Source organism: Mastacembelus armatus, chromosome 21 (genome assembly GCF_900324485.2).
Source record: "Mastacembelus armatus chromosome 21, fMasArm1.2, whole genome shotgun sequence".
Classification (NCBI taxonomy): domain Eukaryota; kingdom Metazoa; phylum Chordata; class Actinopteri; order Synbranchiformes; family Mastacembelidae; genus Mastacembelus; species Mastacembelus armatus.
In genome coordinates, this window is record NC_046653.1 from 11,537,283 (window position 1) to 11,560,552 (window position 23,270).

The 23,270-nt window shown below is 38.4% G+C and overlaps 1 protein-coding gene across 1 annotated transcript in view; it reads right to left on the reverse strand.

The window, feature by feature from the left end:
* erbb4b (erb-b2 receptor tyrosine kinase 4b) overlaps positions 1-23,270 on the reverse strand; it is a 267,536-nt gene that overhangs the window by 46,517 nt on the left and 197,749 nt on the right. The window contains exons 12-17 of the mRNA XM_026295315.1: positions 23,010-23,209; positions 16,847-16,979; positions 10,453-10,546; positions 7,093-7,247; positions 5,160-5,204; positions 1,194-1,326 (exon numbers count right to left, since the gene is read on the reverse strand). Of these exons, the coding sequence (XP_026151100.1) occupies positions 1,194-1,326; positions 5,160-5,204; positions 7,093-7,247; positions 10,453-10,546; positions 16,847-16,979; positions 23,010-23,209 (760 nt within the window). The remainder of the gene's footprint in view (positions 1-1,193; positions 1,327-5,159; positions 5,205-7,092; positions 7,248-10,452; positions 10,547-16,846; positions 16,980-23,009; positions 23,210-23,270) is intronic.

Consider the following 23,270-nt stretch of genomic DNA (forward strand, 5'->3'; position numbering starts at 1 on the left):
TTTTATAAGTATAATTATAAGCCATATCAGTCCTATTTTGTCATTTTAGAAGCTGCTAGCAAAGACACTTCACTGATACCTGTGTGCTCTGAAGCGAGAGAAAGCAGTGTAACAAGACTTTATTCTCACACACAAGTGCATTACATGATGTGCTCTTCTTGTTTGAACCAAAAAAGAAAAGTGCATTCTCCTCTTCTAATGGTATGGTCTCGTACCACTTCCCAACAGAAGTGTCCTCTCCAAGATAGACTGGCAAAGTCATAACCTGAGCCTCTGAGTTTCTGATACTTTTTATACCACTGCAGTAACTTTCCTGAAATATTATTTTTCAGTCTTATTTTGTACAGTAAAGTTCCTTGTGGACACATGCGCACACATATGGGGGTGCACGCACGCACACACACACAGATAGGCTTGTAAGTGTACTCATATTCTACTGTATAATCATAAAAATTCAGACTAACTTCCTCAGACATTTCATATGTTTTGACCTGGTTTTCTGTTTTGTTCTAAAGACTGTTAATTATGTTCAAAATCTGTCATAGTTAATGCTGACAATTCCTTTATTGAGAAAAATCTACTATTCTACTGTAATTTCAGTGAGGAGCCCTATGTTTACCTCCTGTTTCTTCACAATGTTTCTAATACTTTTAATATTCATAAACACAACAGCTATAGCAGAATTGTTTATTTGGTTGGTTTTTGTATACAATATTAAAAGTTTATTATTTAGATTAGTCATTCTATTAGTATTTAGACTGCAGCCAGATTTCTTAGCAAGGTTGGTTAAATTTGGACTCATGCAGAATGAAAAGAAAGGTCACCTGCAGAAAGCTAACAAAAAAGGAAAAAGCAACATAAAGTGTCTGAGTAAGGTCTTGGGCCACCATGTGCTGTAAAAAACAGCTTCCACATGCCCTGGATCCCCTAGAACAGCATTGTATTGATTTGCAGTGACCCCTCACACTAAGAGGACAAGTGGACTGGAACCACACCAGCAAAATGCCCCCCACAGTGCAACAGAGCGCCCGGTACCCCTCACTTGGGGGGGTCAGACATTCAGCCATTCCCTTTAGTTTGTCTGTCATCTCTGTTGTTGGTTTCTCTCTCATGCTCAGTCACCTGCCAACATTACCTACACACTGGAATTTCTCACATATCTTGGTCTGTTTTTCATTTCTTTCCGCACTCACCTCTGTCTCCAGGAAGCGACGAAGGGCTCTCTTCTTCTTGATGTTCTTTCGGCGCACAGACACCGCTACGCTCAGCACCATGATCACCACCATGAAGAGGCCTCCAATCACACCTGCTGCGATTAGAGGAGTTCTGAAGACAAGAAAGTGAAGGTGGGGAGAAAAAAAAGAGGAAAATGCGTAGATAGTGAAGACAGAATGTGGGCAATCCTTAGAAACCTCTTCACCTACATCAGCTTCATCTGGTAACTAATATATCTCCATGCCCCCTCATTGAAACTGCATCTGAGATCAAAAACATGGAAATAACCATCAAAGTCTTAGCACCAGCAGTCCAGTCATTCACACCAGTCATTTAAAATCAAGTTTCAATACTTTTCCTGATATGCTTTCCAAACTGTCTACAGAGATGCTGCAGAAATGAGCAGGAAGAGCATTTTTTTTTGCTGTAATGAAAAGAGCCTAATTTGGCCAATGCATATTCAGGCTCTGCCCTCATTTAGTGGGGAAAAAGGCTGCAGTTCACAGTGAGGGTACGCCTATAAAAAGGTATGGCAGGCTGCTTGGCCTATAATAGTTTACTGAAGATATGATTGTATTGACAATTACTATGAAGCCTTTTAATAGACATTTGCATTGCTCAGAATCACCACAAGGGGCAGCATTAGTGGGGCTGGGATGTGACACAATAGCTGTGTCACCATTCATGGGCTGAATGACTTAAAGGATTTGGTCTACAAAGACGCAGACTGCTGAGTCACGAAGCTCCACTTCTGTCACCTAGCAACCGAGACAGCTGCTGCTGGACACTAATGACCATAATCACCAATGATGGAGCCAGAAATTTTGATTTATTTTTTTTTGGTAGAAAATCAGATGCTTCACTGCCAGCATCAGCAAGCGATGTATCTTGGGGCAAGAGAGGATCATACCAAGGTAAAATATCTTAGCTAAGTTGTATAATTGTAATTTCACTATGACAATAAAATGTTTTAAAATAAGATGATGTGACATGAAATTGCATCAAATGTTGGGATATGTTACACTATGTAGCGAACCAAAGGCAGGAGAATATGATCACATTCCTGAGTGAGGCAGGAGTGATATCCTCTGACAATTTATGACTATGAAACTCTGTGACCCACTAAGATAAACAACCGGAGATGGTACAAATACTAAAATGTCAAGACTCCCTTTTTGACAAAAAGCAGGCCAACGGCCCTAACAAAGAGGACCCCTCTTAACGAACAGACTCCCCCTGGTCACCTCCTGCCATAAATACCTTAAGACTATTCCCTTTTCAGGCAGGACCTGAAACCTATACAGTGACTTATGAACTGGTCTTCATATCCTGTTCTTATATTCCTGCTTTAGTTGATAAAATTGTAACATGTCTGACCAGACCTACAGAGCATCATTGTCAGACTACGGTGTGATATAGAAGCTGTGCTATTGTTTATCTGTTATTCCTGCTAGTATTTAATCTCTATATAACTATGAAGTTTTATTGATTTCATTTATGTTTTTGCTGAACTATTCTGACTGACTCTGATTAGTTCTTAGGTTTGTCATGTGTTTAAACTTTGCTGGGTGGAAAAAGAAATTATGTTCCCATCTTAGAAAAACAGTCTCAAAACTTACAACACTTAAAGAATAGGGTAATCTCTTGATTCACAGAGATTAGTGAGACTTCCCATCACAGTCAGGAGACTGAATCCAAATATGGAGCACTTCCTGGACATCATGTTATGCACAATGAAGGACGAACCAGATGAATTCCCCCGACCAATGCGGCAAGATAAAAAAACGTATTACAGACAGACACACCCGAACTGAGAAAAAAAGAAAACGAACAAGAACCGAACTGAAGACCTCAGACTCAAACACAGAACAAAAGTGAATTTCAAGATTTCTTTTCCACCACTGCAAACAACCTGCTGTTATAATGTTTCATTCGTTAATTCAGCTAATTTCTCTGATCATTTCTCCCTCCATTTCCCCAAGTGTAAATATTGTAAATAGCTGAATAAATCTTAAAAAGACAACTGTCACTGGTATCATTAATGTTATTTCACACAGTAAATACATCACTGAATCGGTAGAACTCTCCCTCAGATTGTAGACTGATATTCTGTATGATTAATTAATTGACTGGTTGATCCGTCAAAAAAAGGACCTGGTGCCCCAAATTATTAAGATGGTTTATGATATTCATAATTCATAAACTAGCCTTAATAAACCTTCATGTTCAATACATGTATATATTTAAATTCGCTACAGCTGTGAAAAATACGACAGATGAAGCCTTAATTTCCCAGGGAAAGAAGGCTGCATTTGAAGGAGCCTTCGAAATGAGACAGCCTTGTTGCGACACTGTGATGCAATCGGCCTTCAAATGCAGCCTTCGAAGGATGCGGCCCCCAAAAAGGGACACAGAAATACAATCTAGAAAGTCCATTTTGGAAGAGTGGATTTATGTGTTCAAAGCTTGTTAGTTGCCAAAATATATCACAGACAGTAATTTACATCTCTGCAAAGTTAAGCCATCTGCAAATGTTTTACAGTACAAATGAACACATCATCTCCAAAACCTATTCATGGTGATGATTAGCAGTGTCACTGGTAAGCCAGAGAGCAACAATCAGTTCAGCACATAACTATAAATGCACTCAAAACATACCATACAACATGGTCAGTGATGCATTTGATCACATTAAATACAATGCTTCTCCACCACTGAAACACCATCAAAATATAATATTAAATAATTAATCAAGTATGAGGAGCCAATCAGGGGAAATGTTGCATTAAATGAAATGAATTCTCTCAAATGGGAAAGTAACTGTTGAGGTATTGTTAGATTTATCAGACTAAAAAGTACATGAGTAACTGACAGAAAGTGGTTAAATCCATCTTAAGCAGACATGCACACAATCCCCACAGAACATGTACGTTAATTCCAGGTGGAACAATGGCCTTTAAAAGCTTAGTGTAATCATCTGTTTCTGATAAGCCACTATCATTTGTGCTCACAAGTCAATACATCCAATAGGTAACAGATACGCAAGGTGTGTGACAAGTCTGAGCAGGCAGCTCAGCCTGGGGTTAGCTGGGAATCTACTGCTGAATCCTCGCCACAGCTATCAGAGATCTGATAAGGCCTGATCTGTTCAACAGGTCAACTGATAGCTGCAGTACATTCCCACAACTGCTGCAATTCTCCTTCATGCTGTGGGCAGTGTCCTCAAACCTGTTTCTGAGGAAATACTGTAGATACTCTCTTAAAGGCATGATTTTTTTTCTCCAAATGATCTCCTTCAATATCCACTTCTTTCATAAAAGGATCAGGATTCTGAATATTGAGAAGTACTTAAAATGTTTATGAGTTTGTCTATGTGTCTGCATGTCCTTTTGAGGTTACACTGCAAGACAATCTAAATATATTTCCATTTTTCTGTTTGACAGTCTTGGTTAAAAGTTACATATTATTATTTACCAATGCATCATCCTGTCCTTTTCTGCCAGACTCTGTTCTTTTTGAATTCAGTGTTGTAGTGTTGAGTGTTTACTTTGTCTATCAGTCTTATTTTTTAATGATCCTCCCAATACTACTCAGCAATTCTCAGCATCACCTGATGCCAAACTGCTTCTCTTAAGAAATCTTGAATCCATTTGCTGTAAACCGTTAACAGCATTTTGTTCCCTTTTCTTTCAAGCAGCCTCAGAACAAAAAGCTAAAGCACTATCAATTTATCAAGAACCAGGTAAATTGCTTGAACACACACACATACACACAAACACAGAAATGCACACAAGCATGCCCACACTAAGAGGTTTTAAGGACACTCACTGGGACTTTGGGCCTTAGAGCTAGCCATTAATCAGAGACTTTGCTTGCTCTGTGTGTGTTTGTTTGTTTGTATGTGTGTGTGTGTGTGTGTGTGTGTTGTATAAAGTATTCTGTACCTGTCCATCCAGCCAATACAGTCTTGTAGTCTTGGTCCAATGCACCTTGGTAAACAATACAGTACAAGCACAAAGTTAAACAACAAACACAAATATTTTCAGTTTGACATATATGTGAAAACGATGAGGCCCTGAAGTAAGCTCAGCAGAACAATAACTAATAGAATCAAAACCCTTATGCACCTATCATCTGTGTTCATCTTGTGGTCCTATTACTGGCACAACAAATGTTAGACATGCTTTACACAAAACCTACAGCAATGACTACTTTGTCCACTTGTCAACCGATTTAAACAACATGCAGGTATAGAATGAGGCAGTTAGTCAATGAATCACACACACAGGTGTGACTACACCTACAGTACTCTAGCACTTCAAATCATGTGAAAGAGACTGGGAGAGTAGTCTCCATTGTTAATAATAATAATAAAAAAAAAACTGAACCCATATCATAAGTAAAGTAACAAGTAAAGTAAAATTTTTCTTTTCTACAGTGCCTTTTGCTACTTTGCTGGTTCAATAATGCAACCCAAGTAGTTTAATATAAATTTTAATAATAAAGGGGAAATAATCTTATAGTCACAGAGGTCATAAATGCAGCCGCACTGCATTACAGCACTAATCTTTGGTAGCTTTCACATCAGTAATATAAATCCATTTATAATAAGTTTCAAATTTAATGATCATTTACTGTGCAGTTGGATGATAAATTTACTAAACTATACATTACATTGAAAAAAAAACCCAATTAATTAGTTATTTGCAATTGTATTGTGTCCAGGGTGTTTTGATCTGGCCGTGTTATCCTGTGATTAACCTTCTATAGTTAATCACAAGAAAAAAGGGAATCTGTCTTGAAATGTGTATTCATTCATTTTACTGTGAAATATTTTGAAGAAAGTTGGTGCTTAACAATAAATCTGAGACCATTTCTTATTTTACATTATTTTCTCCTGTCTTCCCCTGTCTTCTTTGCTGAAAGTTTAACATGCATAAAACAACAGGACACTGAGGGCAAGATGGCTTTTGATAGTCAACTCTACCTTTAAGCTTAAGGACACGCGAATGCTGCTGCTTTAAAGCCATACATAGCACCAAACAATAGAATTAACAAATGCACAGTTTTCCTGATGCCTATGGGCAAACCTAGATCTTCTTCAGTACCAACTAGATCTCTGTTCCATTTCAGTGTTACAGATGACAAAGCTACAATGTTTTTGGACAAAATGCAAATAAACCGGTGAAGCACCATGACTTCTTCTCTGTTGGTCTTTCTAATGTTTCATGGGCATTGTGCGCTACTGCCATCAAACGCCAAGACTGACAGACTTAAATTTTATTGTTCAGAAGTGAAGAATTTTAGTTTCCCTCTCCTTCACTCCCCTTTCACTCTCTCAGCTTGTTTTTTCTCTTTCTTTCTTTCTTTTTTTTTTTTTTTTGAGACACAGACCTGCTTATGAAGCTGTACCTGTGACAAAGTGTCAGCCTGGTGTTTTCCATTTACAACTACATTGTTATGCTCGAGGGAGCTGGAAGCTGTCACTCAGTAGTGGAGACATAACACACAAGGAAATGACATAGACTCCCTTTGGAGTTAAATACAAAGTGATATCTTACCAGCCCTTGTTGAATATTACACTGAGCAATCAGTAGCTAGTGAGCAGCGGAGCAGGGTATTATCCTAAGGTTTTATTTTCATTCTTTTTGTCTCCTCTCTCATTTTCTGCTTCTGTTCACCTTATTTTGAAAGATGCTGGATCATAATTTTATTTTTACAGGTTGTGTATAGTATAAGGGACATCTTGTGAGTTTGTACTGGATTGTGCTTTATAGCTAGTCTACACTTCACATGTAAACCAAATACATTTATAGTGATAAAAAAAAAATAAAAAAAAACACACCTCTGACCAGTCTTGGTCCTGGCTGTACTTACCCCTGGGTGCAGTTGGCATGGCAGGGGTGGCATTCATTGTTGGCTTCGGCATACTTGAAGATGAAGCTGTTGGCACCCTGCAGGCCATCAGGACACTTTTCCACACAATTTGGACCATCCTTGAAATGAAGGCATTTCACACAGTGTTCTGGGCCCTATAGAAAGTTAGTAAAAAAAAAAAACATTGTTTTATCAGATGCATAATCTGAATAAATTGTATATATAAAATTTATGAATAAGCATCAGAAAAGTGTTAAGGTGTCATTTGCAAAGGCACTTAAATGGCAAAATTTAGTATTTTCTTAGAAATATAAAGACTAGTTGCATGAGTCATTTATGACTAATCCTGAGTGTGAACATTGCGTCACTAGTGTAGAGCTATCAATAGTAGGTTACAATTTTTACTCTTAAGTTTTGACTTTTCTGTGTGTAGAGAGGGTACGCTGTGGCTATACCTGACACCATGCAGTCAGGTATAAAGGACAAATCTGTAGGGTCACAAATGTAGGAATATGTTACAGCCTCAGTCTGTAAAGAAGACAGACTGATGGGTTTATTTTTACATTAACAACCTGTCTAGTTCAGCTTTCTTAGCAGCTGCACACAGTAGATTAAATTGTTGTACTTGGAACTGTGTAGCATCGAAAGAGAAATAACAGGAAGCTAAAGACAGAAAGTGGAAGTGGTAAGGAGAGATGAGAAAAGCAGAAAAATAAGTAGTGTAGAGTAATAAGGGAAAGTGAAGGAGAGAGACTGGACATAGATGCAGCATAACAGAGCAGGGGAGAGATTCAGTGAGAGCGAGTGAGATATAGTGTGTACAGAGAGAGAGAAAGAGGTATGGGAGGGAGAAAGCAGACGAGACGCATAAAGCAGTGTGAGCGGAGCAGGCAGATAATAACCATCGCTCACAGCACACACAATGACCATAACAATCCGCCTAGAACAGGATTTATGGAGCTAATATAGGCAAGGGAGGAAGTAGGGGAGGAGAGGAGGAGCAGCAAAGAGCTCTCCAAGACAGGCTTCGTATCATCAACAGGCCCAAAGAACATCTCATTAACAAACAACACCAATACACACGTACTTTACATAAACGCAGAGAGTGGAAATCAAATCAAGAACCACACATTCAAATCACGTATACCACTTACATGAATGTCTAAATTTCACACAAAAAGCATTTACAGATGTGCATAATGTCAAGATATATTGCATAAATGACAAATAAGGTATGATGTAACCAGTGCATAGAACACACAGACACAGTTTTGTTTCCATCATTTCAGGAGTCTTTACACTGACTTATAGTTACTGCATGGACACTTACCTTACCTTAACCATATCACTATTAACCATTACTTACCAAATCCTAACCCTTATCTTAACTTTACCCTAAACTTAAACCAAGTTGTCACATTTGGTTTTTGGGTCTTGCTTTTTGTCCATATGAGGATACTGAGACCCCAAAATGTGACGGTGTAAACAGATTTGTGTCCCCACAACATGAGTAATAACCCTCCCGCACCCCCACCCATTAAATAGAGGACATCAAGGTAGATGATACTAATTGCAGATAACTAAACTTAGGCAAGTGGTGAATGCTTATGAGCGCTTATTTTTACGTAACCTGAAGTATGGTCTGCAAGCCCATACAATCATTCAATGGCTTGCAAGCATTCATGAGTATATATGACTTTATGAGTCTATACAAACTAATGCCCAGTATAATTATGCAAATTGAAAGTCTCGCTACTCTCACTGGCGTTAACATTGAGCCCAGCACTTTGTTTTTATGAGTGTCTTCCCACCCATGGCTATTGGTGGGTGTGTATATGCAAGTTCAATTGCTATTGGGTGCAAAGACGACCAAAGTGTGTACCAAAATAGGTACACACTGCATCAGTTGATGAAAAGTCATGTATATATATACTTATATATAATCCATAGGACTGTTTATGTAATTAAGGATCCTCTCTATAGTCAAAGACCAGACAAGATAATGAAGTTGTAAACCTAGCCTCTATTGCTTTTGCATTAATTCAAATGAACTAGTTGATGCATTTACATATTTACAGAATATATTATAAGGTTATTAAGGCTGCTTGTTTAAGTTTTTAAATCATTTTTTGCTAGAAGCAAGCTACAGGTCTCTGTATTGTTTTATTCTATATATAGGCCTTCCCATCACTTGTCTAAGAAAGCCAAGTGCAAGGCTGTAAGGTATCAAGCGGACAGCAAAGATAATCAAACCAGCAAATCTCCAACAACACATGCACTCCGATCGAGCCAACAACCACAGATGTACTAATGTTGGCCTTTGCTTCCCATGCTTACACACAAACATTACAGTAGTTGTAGATGTGACAGGGTGTGATTGGACACAAAAGACTGCACATGGCCCCTCTGGCTTGTATCTGTCACAAATAATCCCTCTCTATCAACCAGCAAGATAAGATTTTAAGAGAAAGCGGAGGGTCAGGGGCCTCATGTGGCTGTGGGTGTAGTGTTTACAAGTGGCAAACAGAAATGAAGGTCAGAGATTTTTTGGTTTTTTTACTTTGGCATTTTTGTAATGACTGTCCAGTGTACACCCCCCCCCGTCCCCCGTCCAGTGTCAGCTTGGACTGGCTCCAGAACTGTTGTTCCTGAATGAAATGTTGATGGATTACATTAAATAAAATCAGAATTATCCACACGCACAATCATACTCCAAAGTAGTGTTGACCTGAGCTGCAACAGTCAATTTTACCTTTGAGCCAGAATATGAGACATGATCAATAGCCAAGCTGAAAGTCACACTTTTATCGTTAATACAATAATTAATCATGGTCTAAAGTGACTAAAGGGAATGTTTGTTTTTTTTGGTGGTGGTTGTGGTTATGGTGGGGGTAGAGGTGGGGGAGCGTGGCAGCACAAAATAATTTAACTCTTTAAGAGGAATCTGCTTTTAGTTCCCAATTCACTGTTTGTTTTAGTCTTTGTATGGGTTTTTATGGGTTTTCAAGGGGTGTGTTGGCGATTGTTTAAACACAGCCTTAAATAATGCAGAGATTGCCACTGCTTTTAAACAGAAATCTTGTTTTGCAAAGTGAATATATGTTGGCCTTAAAACTCTGGTTACTGTTGGATCTGTGGCTTCAAAGTGCAATTCATATTTCAATGGTGGAATAATGCCACCATGTGTATTGGTTTTTATGCTGAATGACATTGCTCTTTAATAACCAGATAAAAACAAACACAAACAAACTGCTCAAACAACAGCCCTCTTCTCTGTATGTATTACAAACACACATAATATGTGACTGACATCACAGCTACAGTCTGCCTCACTAATGTTGTCTATAGGAGCAAGCTTACCGGACCATGGCAGGTTAAAGAGTCATCGTCAGCTCGCTCACACTGGGCATCACACTCCACACACACTGACCCATTGGCATACTCTCGAATATCCCTGAGAGAAAGGGAAAAAAGGGACGGAGGGTGGGATTAAGATGAGTGGGGAATACAGCAAGATATAGGCTTAAAAGATAAGAGGGGGAACAAAACAATACTTGTGAGACACAACAACAAGATGGCTCATAGAAAATAAAAGCTTGCATTACTTGTTGGTTGTAGCCCTTTCAATAGGATGTACTTTTTGGAGTGAGTTGTCTATACTTTAATACGGACATTAAAAAGCTGAGCAACCCAGTCTAAGGTGACAAATCACCTCTATTCAATGTACTCAAATCATTCTATATGTTAATCTTAAATACTTGAAAAGTCCTTGAAAAAGCTGTTGCTAAACAGCTATCAAACCACTTACACAGAAATGAACTATTTGAAGATTTTCAATCAGGATTTAGAACACATCATAGTACAGAAACAGAACTGCTAGACCTTAGTGCTGCATTTGACAGTATTGACCACAGCATCTTATTACAGAGACCAGAGCATGTGACTGGAATCAAAGGAACAGCGTTAAAATGGTTCCAATTTTATTTATCGGACAGATTCCAATTTGTTCATGTCCATGATGAACCTTCCATGTGCACAAAAGTTAGTTATGGAGTTCCACAAGGTTCTGTGCTAGGACGGATTCTGTTCAGCTTATACATGCTTCCTTTAGGCAATGTTATTAGGTAGCACTCTATTAATTACCACTGCTATGCAGATGACAGTTAGCTTTATCTTTGAAACCTATCTATGAAACCTGATAACACAAATTAGTTAGCCAGACTTCAGGCTTGTCTAAAGGACATGAAGGCCTGGATGACCAGTAACCTTCTACTTTTAAACTCAGGGAAAACAGAAGTTATTGTATTGTATTTGGGCCTAAAAACCTCAGAAACAGCTTTTCTAACAATATAGCTAATTTAGATGGCATAGCCCTGGCCTCCACCACTACTGTGAAAAACCTTGGAGTCATTTTTGTCCAGGACATGCCCTTTAACTCACACATAAAACAAATCTCTAGAACTGCCTTCTTTCACTTACGAAATATTGCCAAAATTAGGAGCATCCTGTCTCAAAATGATGCAGAAAAAACAGTCCATGTATTTGTATTTGTTACCTCAAGGCTAGATTACTGTAACTCATTACTATCTGGATGTCCCAGTATCTCCATAAAAAGCCTCTAGTTAATTCAAAATGCTGCAGCCAAAGTCCTGACAGGAACTAGGCACGAGAGATCATATTTCTCCTATACTAGCTTCTCTTCATTGGCTCCCTGTAAAATCCAGAAAAGAATTTAAAATCCCGCTCCTCATATACAAATCCCTTCATGATCAAGCTCCTTCATACCTTAAAGACCTTATAGTACCATATTATCCCAATAGAGCACTTGGTTCTCAGAGTGCAGGTCTACTTGTGGTTCCGAGAGTTTCCAAAAGTAGAATGGGAGGCAGAGCCTTTAGCTGTCAAGCTCCTCTCCTGTGGAATCAGCTTCCAGTCTGGGTTCAGGACGCAGACACTCTCTGTACTTTTAAGGCTAGACTTAAAACCTTCCTTTTTGACAAAGTTTATAGTTAGGACTGGTTCACGTAACCCTGAACCATCCATTTGTTATGCTGCTATAGGCCTAGACTGCCTGAGGACTTTCCATCGGTGCACTGAGCTCCCTTACCCTAACCCTCCCCTCCCTTCCCCTCTCCTCCCCCCTCACATGTATATTCCACCACTGAATGTCACTAACTTTGTGCTCTTTCTCTTTCTCCCTCTCTCTCTCTCTCTCTCTCTCTCTCTCTGTACCTTCTGCAGGTGTCCCTGGTCCTGGAGCTTTCTATTGCTGATGTGCAGATATTGGCCCCACCAACCTGCAGTGTCTATTTATTGTTTATTGTTGCTGTTCTTTTCTCTCTCCTCTATCCACTCACACCAACCAGTCGAGGCAGTGACCGCCCAAACTGAGCCTGGTTCTGCTGGAGGTTTTTTTTTTCCATTAAAGGGAGTTTTTCCTCTCCACTGTTGCCAAGTGCTTGCTCATAAGGGATTTCTTGGATTTTTTCTTTTTTGTAAAGTGGCTTAAGATGATCGAATTGTGATTTGGCGCTATACAAATAAAACTGAATTGAATTGAAATAAAGCTGTCCTAATTAAGACAATCACATAAAAGAATTAAATAAATTAACTCAAATGGTTGTTTTTGTCCTTTATTCTAGTGTCATGTTTGGCTGGAAATCTAAGAGCAGTGTAAAACCACCTCTTTATCACAGTAACCCCTTATTTCTACTAAAAAAAAAAAAAAAAGAAAGAAAACTGTAGTGTTCCATGAGGTGATTACACACTTGGACTCATACTATTTTGTCACAGTTTCCAATGCTTCAAATGTCAGAGATTTTTTGATTTCAACTATTGTGGCTGTTATAAAAAGTAACATAAAAATGAATGAAAGTAAAATCTGCAAGAAAACATGTTTTTGAGGAATTATTTTCTATTTGAAAATTTCAGGTGAAAAGAAACAGAGCATAAAATCTACTACTACCATAAAAAAGTGGCACCATGTCATTTAAAAACAAATGAAAAACAACAACATACTTGGACAGAGTACTGTTATGGTATCATGCTTTCCGTTATGAATGTCACAATCAGGAAAGAGACATTTTCATCACAGACAGAATAACTCTACAAATCTGGTGGAATCACCTACTAAAAAACTTTAAACTTCTTTAGGGGCTTTGTTACTGCTGAACACAAGTTTGTGAATGATCCTTTTTAAACATTGCCCACACAGACACACACATAGACACACAGAGCTGAACACAGCAGAATGGTACAGCACCTGCAAGGGATGCAATATTTTCAAAAATCAATTAAATTAAGTGCCTTGTTATTCAATTTGTACAATCTCCTCATAACAGTAGAACACCAGAGTGGCCTCCAAAAGTCATTAAATAAAACAGTGTGACTGAACTGGCACTTTGCCTTTGTCACTTCAGGACAAGGAGAATGACTTTTGGGCACTTCTCTTTTGGTCAGTGAGAAAAAAAAAAGCATGTTCAATCTGAGCAATAGAAAAAAATGTTGTTGGCCCAGTGGGATCTAAATCAAATTAGTATTAATTATGCTTCTTCTGGCCTTCAGAGAACCTTCCAAGAGGCAGGGGAGGTAAGCTTTTGTCTGGGTGTGTGCTGGTTGAAATAATAAAGGCTGCACTGTAGCTGGAAGATACTGATGCTGAAGACTTGCGGGCTATTACAAGATGTTCTGCTGTGTTCTGCTTTCTTGTATTTTCTGCCTGGTGTAGGACAAAATCTTAGAAATGTACTTGCAGTATTTAATGAATTTTCATATGAATCTGTTGAAAAAAAAAAAACCCCTCCACTGATTTTAAATCCCATTCATGTATAATCTGTACTGCAAGACCTGTATGTCCACATGAATAAGTAAAACTGCATATTTGAGATAATCAAATACACAGTAAAATATTTTTCTGTAACTTAGAGACATTTTCAGTCTTTTGTCATGCTGAAGCAAAATTCACACAAACTGTAGTACAAAACTTACCCTAGTTACAGTTTCAGCACAGAAATCACAAAAAAATATAAACGCACACCTCTGCGCTTTAGCTGGTAGTGTAAGTTCAACCTTGTCATCAAGAACGTCTCTCTGAGTTTTTGTTATGCACAACAGAAACAAAGTTAGTTCTTCACACTGGAATAGAAGTGCTGCAACAAAAACTTGTGGTTTTGATTGGACTGATACAAAACAAAAACAAAACAAACAAACAAAAACAATAGCACACACACTCACACTGAAATATTTAAAATATGACCCACAAAACACACATTTGACTAAGCTAAAAGAGCAAAGAGTTTGGAGACTCATTCAGTGCATCTCTGTTTGGTGGCTGAAGTGCCAGTTGTGCTGGTGACTGATGACGGTGTGCGTGGTGCTGATGTGCAGGTGAACAGGTAGGCAGGGCGTGGCCCCGTGCGCAAGCAGTGACTGTGACACGCAGTGACACGCCTAGCCCCCCTGCCCTAACAGCATCTTCCAGTTCTCCTTATTCCTTTCAGTGTCGCCACCAATTTTTCATTTGCTCAAGCTGCAAAATATCTAAAATGTTATTACTAAAATTCACTGGGGAGTGGGTCTCTTCACCTTCCATTATGAGGTGAAGAGCATCAAGCTATACTTCGTAAAGTGAAGGGACCCCTATTGTTTTGACACTTGGCAGGGGTGCCTTTTAAACTGAGAGCTACCACCATGTCTTAAATTGTTCTCTTCACCCTCAAGCTGTAAAAAGGAAAATGCAGGTGAAGTTGAACGCTGTAAGAAAGAGCCTTGGGCTGTTCTTGAACTGAAATTTAACTTTGGATGAGTAGATTGTGCAGTGGGTCTTCAAATAATAGAGGGTTATTTAGAAAAATTCTATCATTTATGTTCATACCTCAAAAGGATCAGCTAAGATGCATAAATATTTGTCTAGCATTTGATCTCTGCAACACATTCCTACAGCTTTATTCTCCTAAAACTCATCAGGGATGTTTCACAAGGGTTTCTATCAAATACTTTGTATAGGAATCAGTTTCTTTGCTGCACCTCTATATTGGAATATGCAAGTAAAATGATGAGGTGCATTACTGAATTTACAAAACAATCTCTGATGATGTCAGACAATGTTTTTTTGTGTGTTGGATACTATAAAGACCAATAAAGGGAAAACAGGGCCACTATACTCTGGGGCAACAGACACAACTTACAGTACATACTGTATAATGTTCCATAATTTTGTTTCTTATGTTTTCATATTTTTATAGTTGTATAGTTATAGATGTTTTGTTAAAGCTTTATTTTAATATTGAACAATGAAAAGTGGGCACAATTTGCCTTTTTGTTTTGTTTTTTTTGATGTGGATGTTGGAACATCGGAGTGTAAACCAATCTTATTTGAAATAACAAAAAACAAACAGGCCCATTTCCAATGAGTTGAGCCTTTAAAACCAATTGCCTTATTTCTCTGCACTAGTCCAGGCTGTGAAGATTCCAGTGATTTACTGTTTTAATTGCTTCAACCATGTCAGTCACTGAAAGAGCCACTTGATAATCATAAATATTTGACAGACACTTTCTATTGCTGCAGATGTATGTCTCCAAGGCCTGTGACTGGTCATATATTATGCTGCTCAGGCAGTCAGAGGGTATTTCCCTAAAAGGAGGACAGTAAGTAGCAACTTAAAATGCAGTTTCAGGATTTTTCAAGTCTGTTTTACAGTAAGACAGGGACGTATTGGTAAAATTTAGCAGGAACGTTTAAGTTGTCCATCTTGTCCATCTGTCTCAGTGACAATCTTACTAACTTTGTGTTTCTACATTATGTCATTGGTAATAAATAAATGCTTATTTTTTTGTCATGGTGATGCTGCCAAACTGATAGCATAAACCATTGGTTATTCCTGCACTACCACTGCTCATTACCTGGATCAGGTGTGTTCAACCAATCAGAAGCTGGGGGATGCCATTTCACTTTGTCTTCCCTCACTGGCATAACCACTGCTGCCAAACCGGTAGTTTAAATGAAATTGACCCTTACACCACACAGTTAATAAAAGCTTCAAAAGCAGAATGGGTAGATAACATGATCAGCGGACTGCTCAATACTGAGACAAAAATGACAATACGACGTGCTCCAGGCTGACTGAAGGGCTATCAGAAAATACCAAAATAACATGGGGTATTGTGGATAATAGTTGCAAAACAGGGCTTTGTTTGTCATGATCTGTGCTTCTATGCATGCTTGCCCTGCAGATTGTTCTTGTGGTGATTTATCTGGCAGAAAGAACAAAATGGTGGCAGAAATGAGAGTCAGGCTGTTTACACTTATATCTGTGTTTTTCTCTGGTTTGCTTAACAGTGGGCTGTTGGATGTTCACAGAGGTGTCCTCTACTAAGATAATGGAGAGAAAACGAGATGAGACTGCAGTTTGGCTATGAAATTTTATGTCATTAATGGTATTTTTCTGAATCTTGTTTCTGAGGATTTTTCTATTCTGGTGAATTTTTTTGCTTTTTATTGTAGCCACAATCCTGATCTGCCAGTTGCAGTTAGCAGAGGATGAGGAAAAAGGTGGCATCCTGTCAAGTATTGAAGATATAAATGATGTATTATAGGATTGGGAGTTGATAGTTTCCCTGTACTTTATTCTTTTTTTGAGACAATAAAAGTGATATATAGGACTTCTGGTATCAAGTCAAGGTGAGCCACAGTATTTTAACATTGTATTGTGTTGATGTGTCTGAGTGTAGGTGCATTTGCCCACAAATAGCTCACCCCTCATAAAGATTGCAGGTATCCACACAGGTTCGTCCACGGCTGAAGTATCTACAGGACAGGCACTGGTCTGGGCCAGGGCCCCAACACCCTGCGTCTGAACACAGTGGGTCACACACCATGTGCTCCTTGGCTGTTCAATATAAACATACGCAAAGACAAAGAGTGTAAGAACAAACATTGATGTGCAGTGAAGCTGTGATTTGACGACACGTTGTTGCTACAAAGACAGACATTAAACCCTAAATTGCCTCAAATTATCTGGATATAAAAATAATCATATTATTTAGGAGAACAACACAGGGCTAGATGTACTAAGGCACATGCAATTTGTGTGGGTTAATTTTTACATTTAAATTATCCGCTTCCTCAGGGCAGCTGTTAATTTTCAGTGGCCTATAAAAGGTAGGCTTTTGTGAGACGACTTTCCTATACAATGGCAATAGTAATTGCAGTAAGACACAAGAATAGGTGTAGGAATCAAAGACATGCTGAAGGATTGTGCTATTTCTATTCAGCAAACAAGGAGCAGTCAAACAATATGCACTAAGCAGTCAGAATAATTACCCTTCTAAGATGACCTGTGTTGTAAGTTCTGTATTTATCTAAATAGTTAGTATTTTTGTGTTGTGTGTTTACAGTGCCGTGTGATATGGTTCAATGTGGAGCTACAGTAACAAAGGAGGGAGTGTGTGCTGTTCTGCTTCATTATCCGAATGTTGAGCAAATGGTGACGAAGCACTGGTGGGACCCAGAAAGCACCTGCAGATGCAATGCATACTTGTTTGTGTCAATGAGACCTAGAAAAGGAGTATGAAAACTCAACCCTGAAATGCACATAGATATTTGGATATGGAGTTGAGTTAAATCTGAAAATAACAGCATGGGCTTTTAACATACAAGTCCATGTATACAGCACTGTTGGCTATTTGAATAATCATGTAAAGCTGCACTAAAACCCATGTTTCATTTATTTTGGATTTCATTCGCTTTTGGAAAGAAAATGTTCCTTTCTGCTGAACTTTGTTCCATTCTTCTCATGTGTTTGTGTCTCTTATCTCCTCTCTTTTGTACACCTTCAGCACTCAGTTCTACAAAGGTTGCTACATCTGAGAGCATTACAGTGACAAAATGAGAGTGCTGAAGCAACACAGTGACAGCACTGCAGATACACTTGGAACTTTTATCATCCCATCTGTGTCTGATGTGATTTTCCCCTTTTTGGTGAATTTGTATGACTACATGCAGGCTGAGTTCTCTTCTCTTCAGTTATGAAAAGACCCTGCTGCGTTCAAGGTCTTGGTCACATGTAAGCCAGGGGCTCTGCATCAGTGTCGACCAGAGCCACGTTCATGAAGCTTTGAAATTCAGAGTGAAGTATGCAGATACGCAAAATACACAGAAATGAAGTGTTCCTTTTAAGTGAGTGGATGAAGGCTTTGTCCTTCACAGGTGACAAACCCACTTTTGTTTGGTTTTCAGCTCCATAGGTAAACCGACCAGGAACAGATGAACAGAGGAAGAAAGGAAATAAACAAGGGAATAGGAGAGGATGCATAAAATCAAGGAAAAGATGGAAGGAAAGGAAAGAAAAAATGAATAAAAGAGGGTAAAGTCTTCTCATAAATAAAAAAAGAACAGAAAATGAAACAATAAGACTATAAAATAGCGAATGGCATTGATGTCTCACAAATTAACAGAGATGAGGGCATAGGTGCAGTTGGCTACATTCAGTTTCCTGCACCCTTTTATTTTGTAATCTCTTTCAAAGGCAGCACAGAAAGCAAAGCAGGGCAACCAATAAAATGCTAAACAGTGTAGACAGGCATCTGGGGAAATGGTCCCTACTGTGTGCACTATTGGAAAACAACATTTAAAATGATTATTAATCTGACATATAGAAAATGTGAGGATTCTTTTAGAAGATTAATATCGAACAATGAAAAGTGGGCGTTTTTTTAGATTACTTAAAAAGTTAATCTACTTCTTCCAAAACTCAAGCAAACCTCTGTCATATCATTGGAACATCTGTCTGACAATGTGTAGTACTTTGCAAACAATGAGTAAAGGTGGCTTCTGTCATTGTATTCAAGTCTTTACTCCTATAGTCAATACAGATTTTCATTTACTAGAAACATCACCTTGACCACTTTCGTGTTCAGTGTGTTCATGCGATCAAGCAGTGTGATGAAGCATCCTTTATTTTGAAACTGAGCTAAAATTGGTTCCATCAGCGAGATTATTTCAAGTCAATCACTATGATTGTGCCCCAAGTCATGTTCACTTGTATGCTGGCTAAGTAGACCACATGCTTGTTTTCAAAAGGCCTTTGTACGGCAGACTTTTTGACTGGAAGGAAAAAGCACAGGTGCTAGTAAAAATGAAGCAGGCATATTGAAATCAGCCATCATTATTCTTAGTATTTACACCTACACATTTCCTAATGTGAGAAGGCAAAATGTCTGCAATAAAAAAAAAGGCCTTGGGAAAAGAAATATTATCTTGGTGATATTTTATGTTGCTTCAGAGGTTGAGAACCAGAGATTACAGATTTGAAGATTACTTAACATCTCTGAGTCCAGAGAACATTAAATCTCTATGAAGGTTGATGTCAAAGGTCAAAATGTCAAATCTCAAATGTGCACTTTCTACACGTGGATCAAGTGTGTAAACGTTATATCGTACACTGTCAAAGGATAGTGAACAACTGCTCGCTAATATTGCTGTTCTAACAGCACTCAGTCTGCCCACACTATAAACTTAAAGTAAGTCCAAACTCATATTGTTTTAATTGATTCTGTCTAATTTGAACCCTGCTAGTGTTAAAAGTGTGTAGAGCTGTGCAGCCCTTGTGTGACATCAACTGAACTCTATCCTGCAATTTGTCCTGCTTTAAAGCTAAGAGGGGAGCTAGGATGATGTAAATTAAGAACAGACTGCACAAACCAGCCCATTGCTGAGACCAGCTCCAGACAAAATGATTAAAATCCCGTGTGGGTTTACAATTTGTGTGCAGCACATGGCCTTGAAGGCATCATTGAAAAAGCTATAGTTACAGGTAGGTTTTCTTTTCTGCTGAGTGCATTCAGGGATCTAATAAAGAACTTTACACAAAGCCCTTTGACCTTTTGAAGAAGTGTGAAATAAACACTTTTCTCTCAACATTTTTTTGTTGGTCAAAAAAAGTAGTTGGTAACATTGTTTACACCAGAGTGCTGACTATGCAATTATAGCTGAGTTAAATAAAATCAAAGAATTTAAACCACACTGAATAGTTTATTTAAAAAAAAAAAGTAATCCAAAGCAAAATCAGTCAGATTTGAAGAGGGCGGCATAACCAGCGAAAGACAGAACATTACTTGATATCAGATATCAGTAAAACGAGCAAAAACATCTTGAGTTTACAAATGTACAGATAAAAATATGTGGCATTAATGCGTGAGCACAAACTGGACTTGTATGAATACATTTTCATTTTAACAACTTCTAAAAAATAGGACGATGAAGTCAAAAACAAAACAAACAAAACTGATGAAACTTCTGTTGTGGTTGGGGAAATGTTTTCACCTCTAAATGGTTCTAGTGGATAACTTTATTAGGACTTGACTTGGGTGAATAATACGTATTTGAATTTGACAAATCTACTGAGTTTTCTTTAGATAGCATTAAGCATTATATAAGTATTTGTGTCTGCTAGTTACTTCAACCATACCAATACTTTAATACTCCCTGTCAGTCTTTGCTGTCTTGTAAGGGTGTGAGATCTGCCCTTTTCTAGTCCTCAGGCTCAGTAATGTTCACACACACACACACACACACACACACACACACACACACACACACACACACACACACACACACACACACACACACACACAAACCTTTCTCAACAGATCTGAGGATGTTATATTGGTTTATGTTAATGTAATGTATATTTATACTAACACAGCATCATAATCATAACCTTAGCCCCTAAATAAACCCTTAGCTAATGCAAACCTAAAACTAACCCTAAATCAAACTGTCACTTTAAAAAATTTAATTATATTCTTTATGGTTTTTGTCCATAAACACCTCAGTGTCACCCTGGAAGAGTTGGAGGAAGTGTCCAGCGAATAGGAAGTCTGGGCATCCCTGCTTAGGCTACTGCCCCCGCAACTCGGCCCCGAATAAGCAAAAGAAGATAGATGAATGGATGGATGGATGGATGGATGGATGGATGGATGGATGGATGGGTGGATGGATGGATGGATGGATGGATGGATGGATGGATGGATGGATGGATGGGTGGATGGATGGATGGATGGATGGATGGATGGATGGATGGATGGATGGATGGATGGATGGATGGATGGATGGGTGGATGGATGAATGGATGGATGGATGGTTTTTGTCCTCCCAAAAAAGTTGTCTTCATAATGTGACCTTGTATGTAAAAACTCATTGACAAAGTGCATAATTCCCTAGACCCTAACCTTAACCATTACAACTACTTATCCTCAGTCCTTACCTAACCCTTAATTTACTGAACCTCAACCTGACTCTAACTTTAACCCTAAAATCAAGTTTTAACCCTAAAATCTGAATCTGATAATGTGAGGACCTGCCACAAAGTCCTCACTCTGATAGAGTTATGCTCAAAATGGTCCTCATAAAGATAGAAGTACAAGTACACACAGACCCACACGCATGCACACATACACACACTCTGCTGCACACAATAAAAGCCATGTCAAGGAGAACAGAGTTCAACTCTTTAGTGTCACCCAAAATCTTCAAAGTCAACCCAGTGTGTGTGTGTGTGTGTGCGTGCGTGCTCAACAGTAAGGAACTGCCCAGGGGAAAGAAAGGAACACATGAAGAGTGAAAAGGGGCCAACTCAATAATGCAAATACTGGCTCATTAATGAACATTATACATAAATGAATAATATCTTAACACTTGTGGCAGTGATATAATAAAAGCTTTTCCGTTTTTAGAAACATTGTTTTTATCTCATCAAATCAGTTATTTGCTTAATCTAATTTGGCCAAACCTCTCATTCTCTGAACGGCTCTGTTAATTAGTCTAATTGTAGGATTGTTCTTAAGGCTGTCATTAGAGATACCTTTCACTCATATGACTGACAGACAAAATCATAAAAAGGTCAGGTTTGTTTCTGCTATTATACAATCAGCATCAATATTGCAAACTTTAGGAACACGGTAAAGTTATGATGATTTTCTCAACCAGAAAAGCGCATATTAAACTCCCTAAACAGCAATGGCAGATATTCCTTTCTCTCAGAATAATCACCTTGTTTTTAAAGCTTTAGCATTGATCTAAAGAACCTGTTTTGTCTAAAGTTGTTTTTTAGTCAGGTCAGCAGTCCCATATGCTTTCAGACCATTATTATCTGAGCCCTCTGTTCCAGAGTAAATCTCAAGCATCGTTTTCCATAATCTTTCAATCTGAAACTTATTTATAAATGTGAACAAGCTTGCCAAAGTAAGAAACAACAAAAGAACTCTCTGTGGTGCCTGGTGCTGCACAAATGATGCTGAATGTGAGGCTAGAATACAAACTGGAATATGAAAATACAGTTCATAGCAGTTACAAGCTCAATGAAATAGTTGACAGCCCACTCCAACTTGTTAGAGGAGCTTTGGAAAATGGTTTGATATATTTTCATTTGATAACAAGGCCACCATTGCATTTTTATCATCTAATAGCCTAATGATTACTTAAATGATTTCTGATGATGAGTTATTTTAATCTAAATGTAACTTATGGTACCTCTTGGTTGAAGTCCTCTATTTAGTGGGTCTAAAGGTGGTGACAACATTTTTTACACATTTGGACATTATTATGTTACCTAGACATATTTCACTCTGGCCACATTGGTCAAAATTAAATGAACGCTTCATTTATAATTGAAATAAACCATGGAAGCTGGAATTTAATGTTTTTGATAACTCCAGATGATCTGAATGGCAAAAAAGTGGCAAATGCATAATAAACCTGAGCTGAATCAAACTGGGGATGATTTAATAAAATGGTATGTGTCTTAGACCCCTATGTCACAGCGAAACATGGCAAACTGTTTTTGAAAGACATCTATTTTCATACATTCATTTGTTGATTTAAGTTTTTAAAGTTTGTGTTGATTTCAATACGAACATACCACACTCCTGTGGGCTTCGGTTGTTGCGGACCAGAACCTTCTGGTTGGCGGCGCGGAACAGTCTAGTCCAGTTGACAGTATTGTAGTAGCAGAGCTGGCTGTTTTCTGCTATGTGGACGTTCCCAGCACTTATCTCTTTTAGAGACTGAAGCTGCAGCGATGAGATGCCCTGCTGCTTTAACACCAGCAGGGAGATCCCACTGAGGTAGAATCATGGGTGCAGGTAAGAAGAAGAGACGGCAGAGTAAGTAGAAAAATTCT